This window comes from Leucopleurus acutus, assembly GCF_964270905.1.
Source record: "Leucopleurus acutus genome assembly, chromosome: 6".
Lineage (NCBI taxonomy): Eukaryota > Metazoa > Chordata > Mammalia > Artiodactyla > Delphinidae > Leucopleurus > Leucopleurus acutus.
This window is the reverse complement of record NC_139149.1, coordinates 67,207,464-67,232,905: the sequence shown is the minus strand read 5'-3', so window position 1 is coordinate 67,232,905 and position 25,442 is coordinate 67,207,464. Positions and strand designations below refer to the sequence as shown.

Genomic DNA, 25,442 nt, shown 5'->3' with positions numbered 1-25,442 from the left:
TGCCGCTTTTCACTAGTCCTTAGCCCTCTTATGTCCTTACTTTCCCCTTTTTCAGCCACACATGTGACTACTCTTTGTTCTCTTTCATATACCATATCAAAATAGGAAACAAATCTTATCCATTCTCCCTTCAAAATATATCTAAATATATTCAAAATACATTCGAAAGTTGCTAAGAAAGTAAATCTTAGAAGTTCTCACCACAAGAAAAAAATTTTTTTGTAACTCTGTGGTGACAGATGGTAACTAGAATTATTGTGGTGATTATTTCCCAATGGATACAAATGTTGAATCATTATATTGTACACCCAAAACTAGTATAATGTGTATGTCAGTTATACTTCAATGAGGAGATATATCTAGAATCTGACTTTTCTTATAAGGTCCACTTCAACCACTGTATCTAAGCACACAGTGTTAGAATATTGCCAGTGTTCTTTACTTTGTTAGTCCTTACCCTAACTGTGTCTACGTTCCATATGGCAGCTGAAGTGATCCTTTTAACACCTAAGGCTATGTTGCTGTAAACACTGCTCAAAATTCTCCATGCTTCTTCTCTCACTCAGAACCAAAGCTAAAATCCTTGTAAATGCCTACAAAGCTCTGGGTGATCTGACCTTCCCTGGCCAGCAAGTCATTTCTTCTACCTTTGCCCTTCTTCTCTCCCACAACTGAGCTTCACTTTTTTTTTTTAACATCTTTATTGGAGTATAATCGCTTTCTATACACCATAAACTATATGGTGTGTTAGTTTCTGCTTTATAACAAAGTGAATCAGCTATACATATATCCCCATATCTCTTGCATCTCCCTCCCTCCCACCCTCCCTATCCCGCCCCTCTAGGTGGTCACAAAGCACCGAACTGATCTCCCTCTGCTATGCAGAAGCTTCCCACTAGCTATCTGTTTTACATTTGGTAGTGTATATATGTCCATGCCACTCTTTCATTTTGTCCCAGCTTACCCTTCCCCCTCCCTGTGTCCTCAAGTCCATTCTCTAGTAGGTCTGCGTCTTTATTCCTGTCCTGCCCCTAGGTTCTTCATGACTTTTTTTTTTTTTAGATTCCATATATATGTATTAGCATACAGTATTTGTTTTTCTCTTTCTGAATTACTTCACTCTGTATGACAGACTCTAGGTCCATCCACCTCACTACAAATAACTCAATTTCGTTTCTTTTTATGGCTGAGTAATATTCCATTGTATATATGTGCCACATCTTCTTTATCCATTCATCTGTCGATGGACACTTAGGTTGCTTCCATGTCCTGGCTATTGTAAATAGAGATGCAATGAACATTGTGGTACATGACTCTTTTGAATTATGGTTTTCTCAGGGTATATGCCCAGTAGTGGGATGGCTGGGTCGTATGGTAGTTCTATTTTTAGTTTTTTAAGGAACCTCCATACTGTTCTCCATAGTGGCTGTATCAATTTACCTTCCCACCAACAGTGCAAGAGGGTTCCCTTTCTTTACACCCTCTCCAGCATTTATTGTTTGTAGATTTTTTGATGATGGCCATTCTGACTGGTATGAGATGATATCTCATTGTAGTTTTGATTTGCATTTCTCTAATGATTAATGATGTTGAGCATTCTTTCATGTGTTTGTTGGCAATCTGTGTATCTTCTTTGGAGAAATGTCTATTTAGGTCTTCTGCCCATTTTTGGATTGGGTTGTTTGTTTTTTCGTTATTGAGCTGCATGAGCTGCTTGTAAATTTTGGACATTAATCCTTTGTCAGTTGCTTCATTTGCAAATATTTTCTCCATTCTGAGGGTTGTCTTTTCGTCTTGTTTATGGTTTCCTTTGCTGTGCAAAAGCTTTGAAGTTTCATTAGGTCCTGAGCTTCACTTTTATCCTTAGAACTTTTTACCACTTAGCATGCTCTGAATTCTCTTGTTTATTTCTGTCTCCTACCATTGGAATGGAAGCTTCATGAGGACAGAGGCTTTTCTTGTTCACTGATAGAACCTCAGCTTCTAGAGCCCTGCCTGGCAAATAACAGGCATGTAGTTATTTGTGAATAAATGAATGGTCGTTATTGTTATCTAGATGACCTAAAGCTCACACTGCCCTTTTATTCACTCATCAAGTATTTGATCATCTATTATGTGCCCTGCACTAAGGAAATAGAATGTGGAGAAAAACCCAGAGAGTTTCCAGTCTAATACGGAAGAATAATTAATAAATAGATATAAAATAACAGCAGTGTAAGAATCAAGATTGGGACGTATATGGACTTGTGAGAACAAATGATAAGGGGGAAATGACCCAGCTGAAGTCACAAAGCCAAGGAAGCCATGGTAGGCTTTCCCTAGAAACAATGACTGATGTGAGATCAAGACAAAGAGAAGAGGGGGTTAATTGGGCAAAGTGGCTATGGTGGCAGCGGGTGTAGGTGGGCAGCTAGCGGGGAGAGCAGGTGCAAGGACCCTGTGGTAGAGGGAACAAAGGAGTTCAAGAAACTGAATGGAATAGGAGGAGGCTTGAGGAGGGAGCATGGAAGGAGAGAAGGATGGAGATTTGCTAGTTATGTCTCTTTATTCCACTTAATTAAGAAAATTTTAAAAATCCGACTTTATTTGGTAGAGATCTCCATCCTGATCTCTAAATTGATTTCAAATTGCTACCTAATTCATATATACTTAGACTCTATCTTCATAGTCATCATATTAGATGCATCTAAAAGAAAAAGAGAAATGAGGAAATGAATACGTGCTCTGGTAAAGAAAAAAAAAATTGGCTTTGTTGACTTGTATTTAAAAACCCCTTGATTGACCAGAATGTCTAAGGAATGGGACTTTCTGATTAATTTAGTTTTCATTGCTGTTAACTGAGGCTTAAAAATAAAATTATTGTGCTTAAATCCTTTTAGAAAGTCTTTAAAAATAATTTTAGCCCCTTTCCTGCCATTTTAAGAAGATTGTGTCACAAAGATTGGGTGGGACGTATAGCGTGCACTTTTAAACATATGTTTAAGGTCTACAAGCCTTCGACTGCAATGTGCTTATCCTCACTAACCCCAAATGACTGTTTCTCATTTCCACAAACGTCTGTTCCTCCACGGTCATGATATAAGAAAAGGGGGAAATAAAAGTTGGTTTGTATGACAGCATTTGGGGACTGCAATTTGGTGGCTAGACACCTTCCTTACTGGGTCTGTCCCTGCTGGAGAAATGAGGGTATTGCAACAAATTTACCAGGTAAGGGAAACCTAAACAGATGTTTTGTCTGGACTCTGGAGTTTAGAACAAATTTCTGGTCCTTTTCGTGTTTTAATAAAAGTGAGCCCTAGATTAATCTGCTTCGTCCTTCCTGGTTAAAGGACACAAATGCTGTCCTTCGTGGCAGTTTTTTTTTTTTTTTTTGCGGTAGGCGGGCCTCTCACTGTTGTGGCCTCTCCCGTTGAGGAGCACAGGCTCCGGACGCGCAGGCTCAGCGGCCATGGCTCACGGGCTCAGCCGCTCCGCGGCACGTGGGATCTTCGCGGACCGGGGCACGAACCCGTGTCCCCTGCATCGGCAGGTGGGCTCTCAACCACTGCGCCACCAGGGAAGCCCCCTTCATGGCAGTTTTGTTTTGACCTGATCCAGAGTCACATACTGCGTTTAGTTGTCACTCTTTAGTCTCCTTTAATCTGGAACACTTCCTCAGTTTTTCTTTGTCTTTCATGGCCTTGACATTTTTGAAAAGTTTAAGGCAGGTAATTTGAGAATGCCCCTCAACTTGGGTTTGTCTGAGTGTTTCATCTTGTTAGGTCCACATTATGTATGCACTTGGGGCAGGACTCCCACAGAAGTTGTGTGTCCTTAGTGCTGTGTATCTCGTACATGAGGCACATGTGTCAGTTTGTATCACTCAGTTTGTGTCAGTTTGAGTTAACAACACTCAGAGTGTTGTTTACTTTGATCACTTGACTGAGGACGTGTCTGCCCGACTTCCCTACTGTAAATATTCCTTTTTACTTTCTGTAAATAGAGTAATAGGGAAGGACAGAGTTTAAGAATAAGTAAGTATTTTGTTCCCCAACTGACTGTCACCGATGGTTTAAGCATCCATTGCTGATTCTTGCCTAAATCCATCATTATTATGATGGTTGCAAATAGTGATTTTCTAACTCTGTAATTTTCCCGTATTTATTCATTGTTACTCTAAGATGAAGTTTTTCCTTTTCCTCCTTTATTTATATGTGTATTTAGTGTCCGTTTGACTCCCGGAATTGGGTTTTTTAAAAAGACACTGTAGTATGTATGATATGTTACTGTCTTAATTCCATTTTGTGTTGTCCCAGGTTTGGCCAGTGGGAGTCCTGAGACATTGAGTCCTTCATCAGAGTTTTCTGTATAAATGATATAAAAAATCGATACTAGAGGTACAGAGAGTAACACGGGAGAAAGAAGCCAGAGAGGTGAATTCTGCTGGTCAGGAAGGGCTTCAGTGAGGAAGTGGTATTTGAGGTGAGCTTTGAAAACGTGGTCAGATTTTTACAGGATTGGAGATGAGGCAGAGTGGAAACGGTGAACTGTCTGAACAGAGGAAGGCCTAGCAGCTGGTATTCAGCAAGTAATACAGTGGGTCTGGATCGTGAAGGGGAAGTGGAAATGGAACAGAAAACCCTCTGCACTTAGTTTGCTTCGAGCATCTTCTGTGCTGGTCTCACTGCTTGGTATTTCCTCCCTGACTCTACCCCTGCTGTTTTGCTAAGGGGAGGATGAAGTGTGAGGCAGGAGGGAATTGCAAGTAGTGAAAACAGCATGAGCCCAGTCCCGCTCAAATGCTCCCTTCTCTGGGAAGCCTTTTCCGGATCCCTAATAAGAATTAACCACCCTCCTCTCATCCACTCCCAGGGCACTTTGTGCCTTCGTGTTAACAAATCTGTTCTGTCTTGTACTGGTTCTATTTGTGGATACGTCTTCCCCCTGTAAAGCATGAACACATGTTAATCACTTTCCACCTCTTCCCAGTTCTCAGTGCAAATGCTCAACAAGTATTTCTTGAATATGTGTGAGAGAGAGGAGAGAGGATAGGTTGGAGTTGGTTGGGGGAGGCTCTGGATGTCATTTTCAGGGGTCAGGCTTGCCCCACAGGCAGTGATGAGCCCTGGTGCTTTGGACCAGTGCAGGGCTGCTGGGAGCTGTGATGTCTGAGGATATGGTGGGAGGGGGGGTGCTGCAAGGTACCCGTGAGTGGTCCTGGAGAACGCCGAGCCAGAGTGAGACAGCCAGGAAGGGCAGAGGCGTGGAAGCAAATAGTTATCACCTCACGAATCTGGGCACTCATTTGAATGTAGGAATTGAAAGAAAAACAAGGAATTGAGGTTGCAAGACTGAGTGATTAGGAGACTGGCAGAAGTCTCTCGCCAAAATGGGATCCCAGGGCCAAGTACAGAAGAGGTAAGGAGCTCAGCATCGTCCCGTCTGGTCCTCAGCCAAGACACTCCCTGAATTCAAACAATATGTGTTGTTGAAAAATTGTTATTATTTCAAATATGGTAAGAAATAAAATATTGTCTCTACTTGAGGCACAAAAACTGACGTGGGTGTAATGGACATTTTTCTTTTGGCTTTAGTAACGGTTTCATTAAAAATGGATGCTAGTAACTGCTTTTCTAACTTTGAAGCATGGCCCCGTGAGAAGAGCTTACCGTGAAAGAAATAGCCGTCAGCTTTCTTCTGGCTCCTCTGTCCTCTCCTGCCCCTTCCTAACAACGGAAAATTTGCTTTGCACCTGCTCCAACTGGGCTCTAAGTGCTAAGCATCTTGCAAGCCCAGAAAATTGTAGTATCAAATCTCAGCCCCAACTGTGAGGCAGCACTATATTCCCGAACCCCCGCTGAGAGGCGTTGCTTTCCCAATTCCCCAGGGAAGAGTTCTTTCTCCCTTGGCCCCTTTTCAGGCTTGAACTCCGACCTAAACCCTCTTTTTAGCTTCCAGCATGCATTGCTCTGGGTGCTGGCCCTGACCTAGCCTTGCATCCTCCACTCCACTCTGGGCTCATCAGCAGGTCAGCCCTGGGTAGCCCTGGGGTTACCAGAATGCCCAATTCCAATAATGAGCACATTTATCCAAGGAGAGGAAATGGACTTTCTAATCTGTTATAGTCCATGGCTTTTTTCCCCAGAAACAAATGCCAAAGGAACATCGGATATATTATCGGTGATTTGGTAAATATACTTAATCATTGCCTAATATTCATGAAGTCGCTTTCATTCACACCTTCCTTCATAAATTAAATGCTTTGTTATAACTCATGACTTACTTTAAGAGGGATATTCTTATTTCACTGCTAGGAACTGTGAAATGTTTTAAAATAATGCCATATTCAGGAAAACTCTTGGAAGAATTTCAAATAAAAATAGCAAACAGTAATTAAATAGGTGTATAACATTCTAACTGGCCTTAGTGTATGGTTTTAAAGGGAAAGAAAAAAAAATGCCGACAGAGACTATAATTTTGGTCTTTATATTTTCCTCTTAGGTTTTTCAGACAGACCGAAGTCATTAAAAATAGTCCTTAACCCTCAAAGCCACAAAAAAGAAGCTACTCAGGTCTATTATGAGAAGGTTGAACCACTGTTGAAGATTGCGGGAATAAAGACGGATGTAACAGGTAAGTATTTTCAGAATATAATTTCACCTCTAAAAAAAATCATACTTGAGGAAGCAAAATAACCTTGAGTTTGCTCTTGAGTCCAATTTAGGAAGCTACTTGTAATTTCTAAAGCTTGTTTTTGTGCTTCGATAACTTACTGCAGCCAGCTCCAGGATTATAATTCAATTATTTTGTTTTCTTTTAATTGTGTTATTTTTATTAGAATATCAGTATTTTCTCTTTAAACCTTTTTTCAGACTTTAAAAATTATTAGGTGTCATTTTTAAGGGGGCTGCACACGTTTTGATGCCTTCATTGAGATGTTGGCTATTTAAACATTATCTCTGCAGTTCAGCAGCAATTGATTTTTGTTCACTTAAATGTTTGATGTCTTTCCATGGAATCCTTCATTAGGTGGTTTTTGTTCTGACTCTGACCCCTGCTGGTTAGGTCAAAACTAAGCACTTAACTGCTGATTTTAGATGAATTTAGAGAAGCCAGAAGCTTAAATTCATTGTCTAAAATAAGAAGGGTGCTTAGGTTTGTGCCCACGAAGACAGAAATTTGCTAATGCTAAAGTTCATATAAAGAAGATTAGTAAAATTCTTTTCAGCTTTTAAAATTTGGTGACCAGATTCCTTTGTTTCCTTGAGACTCTTATTTTTCCCACGGGGGTGGGGTGAGGAGGGTTGACGTTATCGTGAATCACACCCTCAGTTCTCCTGGTTTTATTTCTGTGTAGCTTCATTAACGCACAGTGTAAATTTGTAGTAAATTTTAATTGATGAAGAATATTGCATAATAAGCCTACTCAGGATACAAGGCCAGAATGTACTTGGAATCTCCCAGTCCCAGTCATAAGTTCCTAGGGAAGGGATTCAGAGTGACCTGGCTTTGCTCTGCTGTCACCAGGGGAGATGGGTCTCACAACGTAAATAAGGTTTATAAACCTACATCTCATGACTTGATGGATGGGGTAGAAGGAAATTCCTTTAAACAAAAAAAGCAGCAACAATAATCTTTTGGAGAAGGTCATCCACCCCAAAAGGCATCTACTACAATGAAGGTTGGAGAGAAACTACCATGAAAAACTCAAGAGGAGTTTCTGAATTAAAATAAAATTGTAGTGAAGGAGTTAATCTTTCATCTTTGTGGCTTTTGTCTTACTTGGAGGTGATTTATAAGAAAAAGAAACGATTCAGATCTATTGTTGCTTTCCCTGAAGATTTTCAAGGATTGGAAGAAGGAAAAGTTTGAAGTTCATATTAGGATGAGCCAATTAAAAGTTGAATAAACTTATTGGTGAACACAATAGTATTTAATTGTTGTTTCATTGATTTAGTATCCAAAACAGTTTTACATGGATATTACGACATATCATTCAGTTCAAGAAACTCTTGTTGAATGCTTTGTGTTAAACACTATGCACCATGCAAGGTGGATAAGTTCTACTACCTGCTCTTGAGTGACTGTTAATTTATTAGGGATTAAAATAGATATTTAAAGTAGATATAATTGGGATATACATAAAGGAATTATGGTATCTCAGGGGTCTTATTTATTTTGATCAGAAGACCCAAGAAAAGAATTTGAACTGGACAGTTTTAGAAAGTCAGAGAAGGCAAATAATGGTTTACCGTTATAATAAATATACATATTTACTATATATATATAGCAGAAAAGAAAAGTGAGAGAAGGCAGGCACGCTAGCAGCCCATACAAGTGGGTGTGGCTGTGTGTGCTGTACCCATAGTGTTTTGGTAGTTGTTTCATAACGTTGGCTTTATCTTAAATATGGTCCTTTCCATCATCGTAAAATGGTGCCAATGAATTCAGTTCTTCTTTATTCAAATCTAGTGAGATGGGGAGAGGTGTGTATATGCAAGAGATTCAACATGTTTTAATCCTGAACAAGGATGAAAAATTTTTTCCTATCAGTTTGACTGTCCTAATGTAGTACATATACCCCACCTGGAGCACTTACTGTCTAAGCATCAAGACCCTTCCCATGGGATGAGGGTGGGACCCCCTTCTCCTAAAGGCTGAGGACACCTGAACTGAAGTTGGGAAGGCTCCCAACAAAGTGCACAGGAGGAAGTCTGAGTCCAGATTAAGGATGAATCTTTATGCTACACTCAGGAGTTTATTCATCATGCATTGATTCGGAGGTGGTGTACTTTTTTTATCATCGTGTTGTAATCTAGTTTGGCAAAGATGATTATGTCATCAGAATAAATATCGGAAGAGAAGAGGGAGAGATTGGAGGAAAGGAAACCAGCCTATGAGGCCTGAACTAAGGTAGAGGAGATGATAGGATGTGCTTTCCTTCTTAAAACAAGTGTATTGGAGAGAAAAATGTTATGTTCTAGGACTTTTTTCCCTGAATTTTAGATGTTTTTGCTTATTATGTTTAGTTTAAGATAAAATTAGAATATTACATAAATGCACATATAGAATTTATTTATATATTTGTGCAGCATGGCTAATTATTAGCTGCCTAACACTCCTCCTACAGGCAAAATTATAAAATTGCATCTTTTGCTTATAAAACCATTTTGATATGTATATTGGCTAAATATTTATATTAAAAATATCTCCTGTTTCATGTGAAGGACTGAATAAACATTTGGGTATCTGAAAAGTTTTAGAATCTTCCTGCTTATCTCACAGTATAGTTTTATAATTTGAATAAGGTAGTATATTTAAAACTACCTTGTGTACTGTAAAGTACTATAAAAACATGGTCATAATGCAGTTGATTTCAGTTTCATAAATTATGTAACAGTAAGATTCAACTCAAACTTTGAAAAAGTATTTTCTATGAAAGAGTAAAGCAGAAAGAGTACATATTTTCTGCATGTCCAGTGTGACCATTGTTTTAACATATCTTCTGTGCACTGCCAAGTCCAAATGGAATATGAATTATGTAACAAATTCTGTATGATGATGAATTCATTAAGAGATAGTGCTGTATAAATGAGGCATGATGTAAAAATTATAGCTAGATGAATACATTATAATTTTTCTATACATTAAAAAAAAATGAATAGCAAAACCCCCCACAAAAGAATCTGGTTAAAAAGTGCAAAGATAACCTGAGTAGACATTTTTCCAAATAAGATATGCCTATAGCCAACTGGTACATAAAAAAGTGCTCAGCATCACTAATCATCAGGGAAATGCAAATCAAATCACAAGGAGGTATCACCTCACACCTGTCAGAATGGGTATTTTCAGGGCTTCCCTGGTGGCGCGGTGGTTGAGAGTCCGCCTGCCGATGCAGGGGACACGGGTTCGTGCCCCAGTCTGGGAAGATCCCACATGCCGCAGAGCGGCTGGGCCCGTGAGCCATGGCCGCTGAGCCTGCACGTCCAGAGCCTGTGCTCTGCAACGGGAGAGGCCACAACAGTGAGAGGCCCACGTACAGAAAAAAAAAAAGAGTGGGTGTTTTCAAAAAGACCAGAAATAACAAGTGTCAGTGAGGATGTGGAGAAAAGGGAACCCTCGTGCATTGTTGGTGGGAATGTAAATTGGTGCACCCACTATGGAGGCCCGTCAAAAAATTAAAAATAGAACTACCATATAATCCAGCAATTCCACACTTCTGGGTATTTATCCAAAGGAAACAAAAACACTAACTCAAAACAGATATCTGTGCCCCATATTGATTGCAGCATTATTTACAACAGCCAAGACATGGAATCAACCTAAGTGTCCGTCAGTTGATGAATGGATACAGAAGATGTGGTGTGTGTGTGTGTGTGTGTGTGTGTGTGTGTATACATATACATATATATTTGCATGCCATACCACAGAATACTCTTCAGCTATGAAAAGGAAGGAAATCCTGCTATTTGGGACAACATAAATGGACCTTGAGGACATTATGCTATGTGAAATGAGTCAGAGAGAGACAAATGTCATATGATCTCACTTATATGTGGAATATTATTAAAAAATTCCCCCAAAGAAACCAGAACATGTAGATTCAGAGAACAGATTTCCAGAGGTTGGGGGACAGGGTGTCAGAAGAACTGGAAGAACCTAAAAAAAAAAAGAGTTATTTATTCCTAATAACTTGATATGTGAATCAAATGGCATATGATACCATTTCTTTCTCTTCCTCTCAGAGCAGACTTTCGGAATTACACTATTAAAGGTGTGAGAGGAATTTTGGACATCATAGATTCATACGATAATTCATAGAACGATAAAGTGAAAGAGTCAAGGCAGCAGAGAAATTAAACTGGAAAGAACTTTGGAGGCCATCTAGTTCATTTTCCCTCATGCGGTGGAGTGCAGTCACGTGACACTCTTGGTGGAAGAACACCCAGCCTCGGCCTGGGCACCCTGTGATGGAGTCAGTATGTGCCGTTACTGGACAATACTGATGGATATTCTCAACTGGAGTTCAGGGTCATATTAGAAAAGAGCACCTCCTTTGTGCTAACTTACAAAAAGGTGCTCTTCCTTCTGGGCTGATGTAGCCCAAGGTCACCTCACATGCTGAATAGGAGTACTGGCTGGATTGCAAACCTACCTGACCCTTTGCCAAATGCCTTTGTGCAAGACATAAACTGCAAGAACTTGTGAGCTGACGTTTGCCACCTGTGACTTTCAGTGTTGACGTTATCTTTAGTAGTGATACAAAATAAATGAAATACGTGTTTTCCATGAGCTTTGAGGTATTTGAAAACAGATTTCATGTCTGCCCGTGATCTCTCTTGTTCAAGACAGGCAATTCCACCTCCTTCAGTCAATCTTGGTAGTAACAAAGCTGCTAGACCTTATCACGCTGATTATCATTATCGTGGTCAAAGACACTTCTCTGAATGTAGCCTTGGTCTCTGCCAGCTCAGGGCCCATGGGAGTGCCTAGTCACCAGATAATTTTACCTCCTTTCTGACCCTGGGCAGAGTTGTCAAAAGAGTGGGGTTTATTTTCACTTTTTTTTCCTCCTTCTAGAACCATGTGTTTAACTTTTGACACTTTTACCAAATCTTCTCTTTGAATTCTTTCTCTTTGGCTCTTTATGTCTCTACTTGAAGCCCTCCATTCCCTGGAGATGCCTCTAATGGTTCCTGATCTCACGGAGCAGGAGGCTAGGTAATCTGATAAAACTGTTACAAAAGATGCTAGTACGCTGAGGCATTACTCACTTCCAGTTTTACCTACATTTTAATAAAAATCTGGATCGTAAATGTTCCATGAATCAGATCCAGCTAGAGAGGGAGAGAATTATGGGTGAAAAGTTCTTTTTATTATCCCTAGGATAATTATGTATATATATGACCAATCCCATTTCTAATAATAGGATCTCAGGGAGTTGGAACTTGATCCCTGGGGACAATGAATAGTCATCAGTGGTGTTTATGTAGGGAAGAGATGTGGTTAAACATGTGCTTGAGAAAGGTCATTCTGGCTAGAGTGGGATAAATGTTAGAGGGAGACTGGAGGAGAGGCTGATGTAGTTTGCATATTAAAGATGGTGGTGACTAGGTTTACGCCTTGGCTTGAGGAATGTTGGATGCAGCCGCATAAACTAAAAGACAGAAACCACTGGCTTTGGGCATGGAGGGGTTTTGGAGAGTAAAAGAAAGGGATACTCTAGAAAGAAGACATTTTCTTATCCTGGGTAGTGGGGAGTGGATGATGGAACACACAAAAGAATAGTGTAACTGAAAGGCAGTATATTTGAAGGTGGAAATGATGGATTCTATTTTGAACTTACGAGGTTTGAAGTACCTAAGGGACAGGAAAGAAAATGACATCTCAGTACCTTATCCCATCATAGAATTTTATCACCAGACTAAGAAATGTTTCCTTACATTCAAATCAGAACTCATCTGATTTGACTTCAGCCTGTTTCCTCAACATTCAGTATCAACCTCAAGACATTTCCTCAGAAAGACAATATTGGAGGAAGGTAGTAATATTTAAACTGAAGGTTGTGGTGCATGGGGGATCCCAGCAGTGAGAACTGTGTGTTCAAAGAGTTGTAAATGATAAAAACTCCAAATTTCCTATGTAAGAGGCGTGTCAGTCTCATTGGCAAAGGAAAGTAGTTGAAAGAAGAGGCCAGTAACTTTCTTTTGAAAGTGCAGCTGCCCACTGTTGATGTCTTTGTGAAGTGGAGTGATCTGAATCTGGTTCTTTCTGCTTCCAGAGCCCATAATACACTGTCTAAACACATGTTTTGATTTCTTCTACTCCTTCCAAATAGTAGTTCAGATTACTCTCTATCCTTTTCCCCTATATTATTTTTCTTCATAATCACTTAATACTACTTTATATTGTACATTCATTGAAAAAAATTAGTGAGTATCCTCTGTCTCCAGAATGTAACCTCCCTGAGGCCAAGGACTTGATAAACTTTGTTCATTGTCCTAGTATATTGTGGTCAGGTTTCAGTCATCTTGTCCGTCTGTTGTTCCGGATCAGTCATCTTACTTAACTTTTACAATATCACTTAAAAAATTACTGTTCTTGGATAATTTGCATCAGTGTATAGTCACATTTCACCTGCAAGATGAAAGGAAGAAATAGACTATTATTTCAAAATTTCTCCTAAGTAAAAATAGCATTCAGCTACAAGATAATTTTAAGGCTAATTTTGTTTTGGATTCGAAAAGCTTTACCAAAGTAAGCTTTGGAATAAAAGCGAGACTTGATAAACTGATTCTCAGCATAAATATTTCTTCCTAATATCCTTAATTATTTTTAATGTGTGTTTGTAAGACACTTTATTATTTTGCTTTTTAAGGTTGCAACTATTTGCTGAAGTTATAGATGAATGATCAGCACACAATCATTTACGCTAACCTAAATTTATTAATATTAAATATTTCATTTTCTTGTAGCTTTCTTCTGAATAGAATTTAATAGAGAGAGGTTTTATTCATGTGAATGTTAACGGCATTTGAATAAGCTGTGGGAGAATTACAATGTAATGCTGCTGGATACAGAATGATTCTTTTAGACACCAAGACTGATAATTTTTAACAATATCTAAAAGCATTGTAGGAAAAGCTTGAACCATGCTGGCCCCAGGGACAGACAGGCATGAAAGATTAATGTAATCTTGCATATAATGATGCACATTCTTACACAAAAACATCCATCTGCAGTGTCACGTCAGTCAGCAGAAATCTTTGATGGGTGGGTACAGCTGGGCTGTCTCTTCTGGCAAAGCTGCCCTAGAAAATGCTAAATGTGGTTGGGATGCTTGGTGCCATCTGCAGTGTGCCAGTTTATCCTGTCTTCTCTGGCATTTGCAACACCGCATAGGGCATCATGACTGTAGAGGCAGCAATAGGGAGTGACAGATTCATTTCCTCAGAGAATCTGGGCTCTGGTGGGCCTGTGTGCCACCCTTCTTGGCGTTGGGTCTGTTATCCTTGGTGTTGGCTTTGCCTCACATTTTCACATCCAACTCCTCCTCTTTTTAGTCTAGCAGTTCCAGACACACATTCTTCTAGTATGTAAATCTTACACTAACCTTTCCACTAATTTATTCATGTAAGGTTGCCAAAGTGATTTAACATTGACTATTTGGTGCCAGCTAATATGCCTTATTTTCAAAATACTGCTGCTCCTAGGCTTCTGATTTAAAGGAAATGTGTCTTATTTAGGGAACACTAAACAGACAGGCACCAAGATAAATTATCTAATGGGATATCCCCAAATGACTTATGTAGTTGGAACAAATATATGACCCTCTTTTACATAAAGCTGTAAAACATAACAGGCAAGTAACACTTAATCCTCTTTCCCATGATTAAAATATAAATATTCAAGAATAAATGTTGTTTTACGACCTGACCATATGTTTAGCGTATTATTTTGCCAAACCAAGTTTAAAAGTGTAGATCATTTGTTTAAAACTTTCATCTTTTTCTGTGTTGTTTTTTTTTCCATATAGTAACAGAATATGAAGGGCATGCCGTGTCACTGCTAAAAGAATGTGAACTACAGGGATTTGATGGGTAGGTTGTATTATTAATCTATAAATGTCATATGGCTTATGTTATTAAATGTTTTCATTAGTTTTTAGCCACATATTTGAGACTTACAATTTTTAAATGTTTGTGATGTATGTAATTAGGCTGCAGTTCATTTGTATCTGTGTAATAACAGTGCTGATAATGTACCATGGCATAGTCATCCACCTTGCAGGACCGGGCATAGGAAAGCAAAAGGAGGGATATAAATTTAAGTCCTGAGAAATCACAGCGTATCACCTTATTCTTACCTAATGTGTATACATTTGCCTCTGTAGTCCTTAATTCTTGGCTTTAACCCTGTGAGTATATAGAAAAGCATTGATGGAACATATTGTATTGATTGTGTGATATAACTATACTATGATCATTTTTTGCAAATTTATTGATAGTATTAATAGCTACCCACTGGTTAATTTGGATATGATTGACTGAGTGTAAATATTCTGTAAAAACAAATACATATTTTTCAGGATGAAAAAATATGCTAATTTTACTGACCTTCTATAATTTAGTAGCTACCAAATAAGTATGTTATTCACAGTAGGCATTAGAAACTGTTGTTTGCAATACATTGCTGGTGTGTGTAGAAATTGTTCACTGGCATGCAAACATTAGAAACAAGGCAAGTGACATATACTTTAATTGACATTTTTAAAATTTAGGTGAATCAATTTGCTAAAGTGCTGGATTGATGTACAAGACTAAAAACATATTCTTTTAGGGAAGATTTTTTTTGCAAGGGTGGATATTTCAGAGTTTTAAAAGGTGGCAGGTATGTGAATTGTTTGTGTAACGTGGTAATGGGCAGGGGGGCAACAATACACTCACAATATCAGGAAGGGCATTTGGGTTTTTCAACTGAAATGAAAGGCTTTGCTCTTCCCGAAAAATTATTAGAATGTGTTAGAGAGGAAAGTGCTGCAATCAGAATTAGTAGGGTTGTTTTTCAGAAGTGCTTAATATTTGTTGGTGTGAAAAGTATTATTGGATGAAGAAGAAAGTTTGGTAAGTAAAACATAATTTTTCAAAAAGGAATTTATATTTCTGAATTTTATTTTATTTTTTTATACAGCAGGTTCTTATTAGTCATCCATTTTATACACATCAGTGTATACATGTCAATCCCAATTGCCCAATTCATCACACCACCACCACCCCACCCCCCTGCCACTTTCCCCCCTTGGTGTCCATATGTTTGTTCTCTACATCTGTGTCTCTATTTCTGCCCTGCAAACCAGTTCATCTGTACCATTTTTCTAGGTTCCACATATATGCTTTAATATACGATATTTGTTTTTCTCTTTCTGACTTACTTCACTCTGTATGACAGTCTCTAGATCCATCCACATCTCTACAAATGACCCAATTTCGTTCCTTTTTATGGCTGAGTAATATTCCATTGTGTATATGTACCACATCTTCCTTATCCATTCGTCTGTCGATGGGCATTTAGGTTGATTCCATGTCCTGGCTATTGTAAATAGTGCTGCAATGAACACTGGGATGCATGTGTCTTCTTGAATTATGGTTTTCTCTGGGTATATGCCCAGTAGTGGGATTGCTGGGTCATACGGTAATTCTATTTTTAGTTTTTTAAGGAACCTCCGTACTGTTCTCTGTAGTGACTGTATCAATTTACATTCCCACCAACAGTGCAAGAGGGTTCCCTTTTCTCCACACCCTCTCGAGCATTTGAATTTAATTGAGGGGAGCAAATCTAGATGGCAATGTTGTATAAATACTGAGCATGAAGAATATGAGGTAGGAGATTACTTCAGAGCTTTATACTTAGAGCTAGACAGATTGATTAATAGGCTACATTTAGGAAATTATCTTGCAAGTAGACAATTTAGGAAAAGTAATTGGGGGAATCATGCCTACCAGCTACCTACCTTAATATGCTGCATAGTCCTGAAGCACAGCTTGTGAGTATATAAGAGATGTTGCATTGCAAATAAGTCCTTGCTTCGAAACGTGATTATATAAATAATAAGAATAACAGGTATTTGTAGGTATTAGGTCTGGTCTTGCCTGTCCACGTTATGAAATGTTCTGATAAATGTGGTATCTATAACTAAGTTCCATTGGTAATTAACTATGCAAGGATCAAGAAGAACTTTGCAGAATGATGAAAGACTATAGCTTAAGCACAACAAGTAATGTTTTTCTCTTTACCTGAACATACTTAATTCTTGTTTATTCCACATGGCAGGTGCTGTTATTTTGCAGCAGAGTTATTTTGTGGCAGTGCAAGATATATAGATCCTTTAGTTATTAACTACATTTTTTTAAACCAAGTAGTGTGGCCTAACCATTATGTCAATTGAGTTCCAGTGAGTTCACTGTTTCTAAACTCTATAGCAGGCGTCCCCACCCCCCGGGCTGAGGACCGGTCCGGTCTGTGGCCTGTTAGGAACTGGGCCATACGGCAAGAGGTGAGCAGTGGGCAAAGGGAGTGCAGCTTCATCTGCCGCTTCCCATCCCCGCCATCATTTGCATTACTGCCTGAACCCATCCCACCTCCGCTGCCCACCGTCCGTGGAAAAATTGTCTTCCACAGAACAGGTCCCTGGGGCCAGAAAGGTTGGGGACCGCTGCTCTACAGCATGCTGAATTAATTAGAACTTATAATAATTTAAAATTTCTATTGCAAGTTGTCTCATATTTCTAAGATCCTTTAAATAGCTTATTTATTTATTTATTTGAGCCCAGTCTTTCTAGTTAGGAGACGAAGTGGTGGTTGGGATAACTATCTTAATAAAATAGTAATTTTAAGTCACTCTACTTAGAATTACATAGAGAAGTATACATATGAGGAGAACAACGGAAACAGTTTCTGTAGGCACTTCCAAAGAACAATTCTCTAACAAGTAGAGTTGTTTGAAAGTGGAAGACACTACATTCATGAGTTCCCTGTTCCTGAATCTGTTCAAAGAGTGGCTATAGGAGGACTTTTTGAGAAATTGATACAAAAGACTCAAGGTCGGGATAAGGTAACCCCAGGATTCTATGGTATTTTGATGAAAGAGGAGCTCAACTTGAGCCTGAAGCATCTCTGCCTGACTCTAGTGGAGCTGTTGGTAGGGAGTGACTAGGAAATCATCTAAAGCTTTTTAGACACAGACCAGACAGAGAGTTTTAAGATCCAAGAGAAATTCTATGTATATTTTTCAGTAAAGCAAAATGATTAATAAATAATGTTTAAGAAGATTATTTGTTAAGTTTTTGGAGTTTTTTTAATGAGTTGCATATGTTTCTATGAAGACATATTGTGACATATTCCTAATGCCAACAGGAACAGTGTATCAGTTCTCATGACAGCTTGTGTGCAGCTCCAGTGTGTTCTAGCAAATACTCTCAGATTCACTGCTAGAGTTTGCAGGAGCGTCCGTTTCCATATTGACCCCTCTTTACACTGGGCATGAATAGGAAGTTTTGTAAAGGCAAAAAAAAGTGTAATGTTGGGTGCATAGACTTGAAGCGGTAACAGCTGGATTTATGAATGTGAAAATTGTTAAGCTAATCTGTAGCTCTTATGCAATTATACATATACTAATATTTTCCTGTTTTATTTCACAGCATTTTTAAATTTTAATTTGTTGAATTATAGTTTTTTCCTTCTTTTAATTTCACGAGAATCTAGACATTATTTGGCTTGCACTAACATTTTATCACCACCATATCTGTATTACTAAATAAGGTTAAAAAAAAGTATCTCTTTTCAAAAAAAATTTTAAGTCAAAAATGCAATAATAAACATTTCAATAATGATATGGGTTGATAGACAAATACACAAACAGCAATTTAAAAATTTTCCTGTCACTTTTTAAAAAAGAGAAGTAAGATATTAGCCCCCGGTTGTACTTTTCTAGACAGAAAAGCTCTACTTTGGGTCATGGCAAGAAAGAGTTTGCTTATTCTGAAAACACAAGGTGTACCACTTGTAAAGGTTTATGTTTTAGGGTAGCTCTTAAGTGTGGTTAAATTAACTCATTATAAAAAGTTTATTTTTTGCCTTTTCTTGTAATATCTAGACTCTTGCGATATGTTTGTATTAAGCATATTCCCTAGGTTGAGTAACTATATCTTGAGATGATCTCAGTGATCTAGTAGTTGTCAAGATAAATAAATATATTCCTTTCTCACTTATTTAATTCCACAGTGATTCTACTGGTAAACTGATTTCCAAAATAATAAAACTCTCATAAGGCTATTTTCATTAGGTTTTATATATAAGAAAGGAGTCGAATATATCAAATAGTAGTGTAGTTTCTAAGGCCAAATTGTCTTGGTTCAAAATCTCATTCCATAGCTTACTATAGTATGACCTTGGAAAAGTCGCTTAATCTTTTTATGTCTTATTTTCCTAATCTGTAAGTTGGGAGTAAAAGTATCTATTGCATACAGTTATTGTTCAAATTTAAAAAGTTAATACATGGAGAGTGCTGACAACAGTGTCTGGTACATAGTAATTGTTCATTAAATGTTACTTTATTGTTATAATTATCACTTGTTATAGTTTCAAACTATTTAACACAGAATGTGTTATAAATTTATTTATTTATTTTTGGCTGTGTTGGGTCTTCGTTTCTGTACGAGGGCTTGCTCTAGTTGTGGCGAGCGGGGGCCACTCTTCATCGCGGTGCACGGGCCTCTCACTACCTCGGCCTCTCTTGTTGCAGAGCACAGGCTCCAGACGCGCAGGCTCAGTAGTTGTGGCTCACGGGCCCAGTTGCTCCACAGCATGTGGGATCTTCCCAGACCAGGGCTCCAATCCATGTCCCCTGCATTGGAAGGCGGACTCTCAATCACTGCGCCACCAGGGAAGCCCCAGAATGTGTAATGACAAAATTGCAAAAGTTTTTGTAGCAGAGCATGTTCATAGAAAGGCTATTTCTACTAACTCTAGCAATGAGTTAACATGTGCTATAACTGGATGCACGATTCCAGGGTTCAAGTGTTGACATACTATATGGAAGAGGCAAGTTCTTTGTACTAAGTTAGATGCTGTGTTGGAAGACTTTACGGGTCCCTTTTAGGCCACATACACCTCGGTTGGTAGACAGGCATGGAACTGAAAGTTATAATTAAGTTCACAGAACGTTTGGAAATCTGCTTATAGAGGTCTTTGAAATCATACAGATAAGGTTCAAATGAAACCTTGGCTTCCCCATATATAAGGATGAGGCTAATGCTTACTTTACAGAATTCTGGGAATTTAACAGAAAAGAGCCAATGTATTACCTGATGTGAAGTTGGTCTTCGGCAGGTATAATCACTTTTCTCTGAATCAGTGACCACACTGATGGCCCCTGGAATCAGTTCAGACAAAATAATACCCCCAGCCAAAAATGACCTGGGTCGTATCTCATATCCTGGAGTTTCTTCTAATTAGGATGGACCTGGATCGCCCAGGCTATGTGCAGCCCTAGTGCTGAACCCCACCTAGGTGCCGGGGCTGGAAGGCTGAGAGGTAGAAGGAGTTGATGCAAAAAGTATTCTCAGCCTCTGGATTCACCAACTTCTGGAGCTTCCTAAACTTAGGGAACCAGGACCCCCTGCTGATTATGGCCCACAGGCTGTTTTGTTTGGCACATACAATTTTTAAATATATTGAATGCTAGTTGTGAGTGTTTGTAAATTAGGAGACTGTCCCCAAAATCGGGACCTGTGGCTTCCCTAGAGAAATCAGAAGATGTGGTCCTCTAAAGCCTACCTCCTGGATGATGGGAGTGGGCTGGTGCTGAGAAGCTGCCTGTTCTTTAGACTGAGCAGACTCTTCTGCTCCTGCTGCTGGGCCTTGGAGGCCTTGGGGTGTGACCCCTGCTCTCAATAACACAAAATCTTTTCCTTTTGGGTAAATTGATGTGATTTTGATACTTAAGATTATTTTGCATCTTTTATTTTTTATTTTTTTTGCGGTACGCGGGCCTCTCACTGCTGCGGCCTCTCCCGTTGCGGAGCACAGGCTCCGGATGCGCAGACTCAGCGGCCATGGCTCACGGGCCCAGCCGCTCCGCGGCATGTGGGATCTTCCCGGACCGGGGCACGAACCCGTGTCCCCTGCATCGGCAGGCGGACTCTCAACCACTGCGCCACCAGGGAAGCCCCTATTTTGCATCTTTTAAACACGAATGATTATGACAAAACTTCTGATACCTTGTATGACTTTCATGGATTCCCACCCCATCACTCCTGTAGTGTACATATGGTGAGGTTTTAAAAAAAATATTAGTAGTACTGACTAGGGTCAAAGGGTAGTAACACTAATTTTAAAAGTGCCATATCGCAGTAATGTCCAGGAGATGAAAACTAGTTCAGATTTGCAATTAACATTTACATACTAATGATAATTAGCAGTTCCTTAAATTAAAGCCTCATATTTTACATGATTTTTATTGCTGTCTGTCTTTTCAGAGCTATATTGAAAATTAGCAGGATTTTATGACTTTGGCTTGTGTTAGTTAAATGAATTGCAACGACTATTATTAACATAAACAAGATGAGGATAATATGCTTTGGGATATTAACAGAGCAAAATTCAGGTCAGATGTGAATTAACATGTTCAAGTGTTTAATGCCTCTTAACCCATTTAAAAATATTTTGCCTACGGGGTATCATCTAGGTATGATATTTGTGAAGTAAACTTTATCAGAGCAGTGCTAATGTCTTCTTATCCATTGACACATGTTGAAGTGTTTGAAGGTGTGAGTAATCACACGCACAGAATATATAAAATTAATATGGGGTTGGCCAAAAAGTTCGTTCGGGTTTTTCCATAAGATGTTATGAAAACTTTTTGGCCAACCCAATATTTTAAAGTCAAAATTTCACGAATTATCACCAATTGTTTTGATGTTGTTCATTCTTTGACTTAATTTCTTCTTTTCTAGTGTGGTCTGTGTTGGTGGAGATGGATCTGCCAGTGAAGTAGCCCATGCTTTGCTTCTTAGTGCCCAGAAGAATGCCGGGGTGGAAACAGACAGCATCCTGACTCCTGTCCGAGCCCAGCTTCCACTTGGTGTGATACCAGCAGGCAAGGGAGGGGCCATGGATTTGCCAAATGGAACCCCTCGCCTATCTTCCCCTGGTTTACTTCCTAACCTAGGCAGTGTCACACAGAGTTAAACGCACAGACTTTGAGTTTGAAAGACCCACGCTTGGCATCTCCACTAGCACATGTGAGACTCTGGCCAAGTTATTTAATTTCTTTGAGCCTTATTTTTCTAACTCATAAAAGAGAGATAACACACATGACGCTCACTTTATTACAAGGTTATTATAGTATTAAATTAGATAGTATACGTGCAGGGTTTAATACATAGTTAAGCAAACAATAAATGGGACCGTTATTCTACCTTCCCACATAAAGGTCTAATGATCACACAGTCCCAGATGTGAAATTTTGAAACAGGGCCATTCCAGTCAAGCTGTTTATAATTTCTTGGGGGGGGGGTAAAATGTGGTAACTCAATTCCCGTAGTTGAAGTGTAAACAGATAAGCTTGAATATGCCAAAAGGATTCATCCTGACTGCGGTATCTCCAGCAGCTAGAACAGAATGTGATACAGTGAACACTCAATAAAGTCTAAGTGAATAAATGGAAAGAAGACATTATAGAGCAAGTACCACTTGAATTGCACCTAAAAATAGGTAGGACAGTTTTTTTTCTGGCCTGAAAGATGGGAATGAGTTATTTTCTTGGCTACAAAAATAATAAATGGCAAGGCAAAATCCAGGAATGTTGAGGAATAGAAAACAGGCCATTTGTTTCGTAGTACTGGTGTCGAAACAGGTCCACATCATGGTGGCTCCTGGATGCCACAGGAAGGGGTCTGAATTGCAGTTGATGATCAGTAGGGAACAATGGGAGGTTTAGAGCAAGGGAGCAACCTGCTGGGAGCCTCTTCTAGGAAGATTCCTGATTAGGGGAAGGGAGGAAAAGGAAGTGGAGGTCAGAGCCAGGGAGAGCAGCCAGAGCAACACTGGGATCCAGAGAAGACAAAAGTATCTGTTGCAGGTTTATTATATGAGTCCCTCCTCTCAAATTATTATTGAAACAAACAGTAGTGAAGGAAAGTGACTTTTTTTTCCACTTTAGAACATCACATGTTATTATCTCTACAAGAAAAGCGGAAACAATTACAGTTGACCCTTGAACAATTTACAGTTGGCCCTCCTTTCCTCTGCATCCTCGAATTCAACCATCCGGGGACCATGAAGTACTGTAGTAATTACAACTGAAAAATATCCATGTCTAAGTGGACCCACTCAGTTCAAACCTGTGTGCAAGGGTCCACTGTATTCTTTCCTATGAAAATAGAAGACACATGGTTACACATGGTTGAAAAAAAAGCAACATTCTATCCATTTGATGACCAGAGTCATTTAGTATGAATTTCAGTATATTTAGTATTGTTAATTGACAAAGAGCAAAAGACACACCAATGCCCTTCTAGAGAAAAAAGTCTTTCATAAAAATAAGAATTTAAAAGGAGAGGGATATTGGGGTATATCCTGATGATTGTAAAAACCTGTTAAGAAAAATCTGTGAGAAAGACCCCCTTAGGTAGAAGAGAACAAAATGCATCAACTCAAAACGATGCATTTGGGCTGCACTTTGACCTTTCTGTGTCACTTTAGAAGTGCCGTCTGTAATGGTGGAAATTTCCCAACATTTCCTTCTGTACAGAGTGGATGTGCTTAGGTCACTGTTTCTCTTCCTTAGTACTTACACCCCTGAAGTCACTCATTCACTGCTCTGCATCAAAAGTGGAAAGATGGGTGTCCCCATGGATCTTCATTTGACATAAAGTGAATAGCTAGCTAGAAAAACTGGTGGTCATGCTTACATTTTTAATATGTAACTCAGATGTTATAAAGGAACAGCATTGAGTTTTATTATCATTATACTTTTAAAGCATATTTCAGATTTTGAAAGCATTTTTTAGATACAGTGGATATGTAGAAATGCCATTGGAACACTTTTTGTTTAGAAGATACAGCCTGTTGCCAAAACTTTAGTGGTTGTATAGAGTTCTAGCTTGTGGATTCCATCTAATAGGAGGAGGAAGTCATGTGCAGGATGTGTTTAATATGAGGACTCTATGTCTGGTCAGGGCTTTGATAATGAATGGGAACACGAGCTAGGCAGGAAGTTTCTAAGCTAACGCAGAAGAGAGTCTGCCTTTGAAGCCATTTGCCTCCTGGAGAGAGACACCCAGAGGGAGAGTGTTTAGTAAATTACTCCACTGAGCCAACAGACTAAGCCGCTGAATTATGGTCAGACTCAGATGGATCAGATGTGGGGAAGCCTGTATTTGAACTGCTGGCCATTAGCAACGGTGTTTGTTGCTATGGGAACTGGTGCTAAGGAACTATACAGAGAGATTCCGATTAAGGGGATGAGGGGGAGGATAGGGAAAAAAGCCAGAGAGGACATAAAAATAAAAAAGCAATCCAGTTGTTGTAAAACAAGGCTCAATCCACATACTGATGACTGGGAACCATATATTTCTATAGCATTCACATAAATAAATTCATGCTTTCCAATTAATTTGAGGAGAATAAAATATTGCCAAGGGACTGTTAATTTCTGTGATATTTCAGGCAAAGAACCAAAGTGTAGGTGCAGTTTTCATGAGAATTTTAGATATGCTTGACTAGGAAGTCATTACATCACATTTATCTGTTTGGATGTGGGAGACATTAATGGCCTTATGAATATTCATGATGTCTGGTTAATTAAGTTAATTGTTCTGCAGAAGTGCTTGCACTTCCAAGGACAATTTTTTTTTCTTTTTGCCTCTGTAGTTTCTGCCTGGTTCTTCTACCAGTCATGCTTTACATGAGCTGCTACTTCTGTCCTTACTCATTGGATGTGGCACATTTTAGCAGGTTTGGGGTGGCGGTGGTGAGCAGAGTTGCTGGTAGTGTTAAGAAAAATAACTTTTCAGGCTAATTAAAATGTTTACCTTGAGGTAGAACATTTATAGCTTTTGTGAGAATGCTAAAATTACATAGTTTTTATTTATGTGAGCAGCATGTTCTTTTGGCATGTAGATATCTTTTTGGTTGGATCCCATTTTGTTTCTGGAAATTGTACTCTTTTAGATTATTCAAACAAAAATATGGAGCAATCTATAGTTTTATAATTTTACATCTACTTTCTTCATGAACTTTCCTTTTAAATTCAGAGTGTTAAAAACGTTCTTAAGGATTAAGGTACAGGTCAAGCAGCGTAGAAGATGACTGAGATGATTTTCTGATTTCTGGTCATGTCTGTCATCACTGCCAAGTTCAGTGGAATTAAAGAAAAGTGGCAAAGTTGCAAAGCCTGAGAAGACATAGAAATAAAAAAGCAATGTCTAGCATTCTAAGAGGATTTGTACTTTGGCATACTTAGCATACTTCAAACTCACAGGGAATGAATGGTCTTTATTTTCTTGAGCCATGATATGTGTCATTCTCTATTGCACATGACAACATTACATTTTGTTTTTTAATAGTCTTTCTAGAGGAATGCTTTTATGGTCTACTCTTAATTAACCATGGTAATGGAGGAAATGTGTTTCATGGAGTACTGTAATCCATCGATAATCTTAAATATCTCACTCTAATTATGCAGCCTCCTCCAAAACCTTTACCATAAATCCGATTGGGAAGCAAAATTGATTTGTTTTTGCTTTTTTCCCCCACCCATTCCAAGTTAATTAGTATTAGACAGCCAAAGGGCTGGCTGTAGAGGGTCAAAGAATAATTGGAAAAACCTAGGTAATTGACTCCTGGTAAAGATCCACTGAGGAACTGGTTTCTGGATCACTTTTTCTCAGACCTTAGGGTGC

At 38.9% G+C, this 25,442-nt stretch overlaps 1 protein-coding gene across 1 annotated transcript in view; it reads left to right on the top strand.

Moving 5' to 3' along the window:
- The window catches only part of CERKL (CERK like autophagy regulator), a gene marked incomplete at its 5' end in the record, with an annotated part of 149,243 nt that overhangs the window by 105,503 nt on the left and 18,298 nt on the right, over positions 1-25,442 (top strand). Inside the window, 3 exons of the mRNA XM_082841519.1 lie at positions 6,481-6,612; positions 14,516-14,579; positions 21,492-21,634. Of these exons, the coding sequence (XP_082697645.1) occupies positions 6,481-6,612; positions 14,516-14,579; positions 21,492-21,634 (339 nt within the window). The remainder of the gene's footprint in view (positions 1-6,480; positions 6,613-14,515; positions 14,580-21,491; positions 21,635-25,442) is intronic.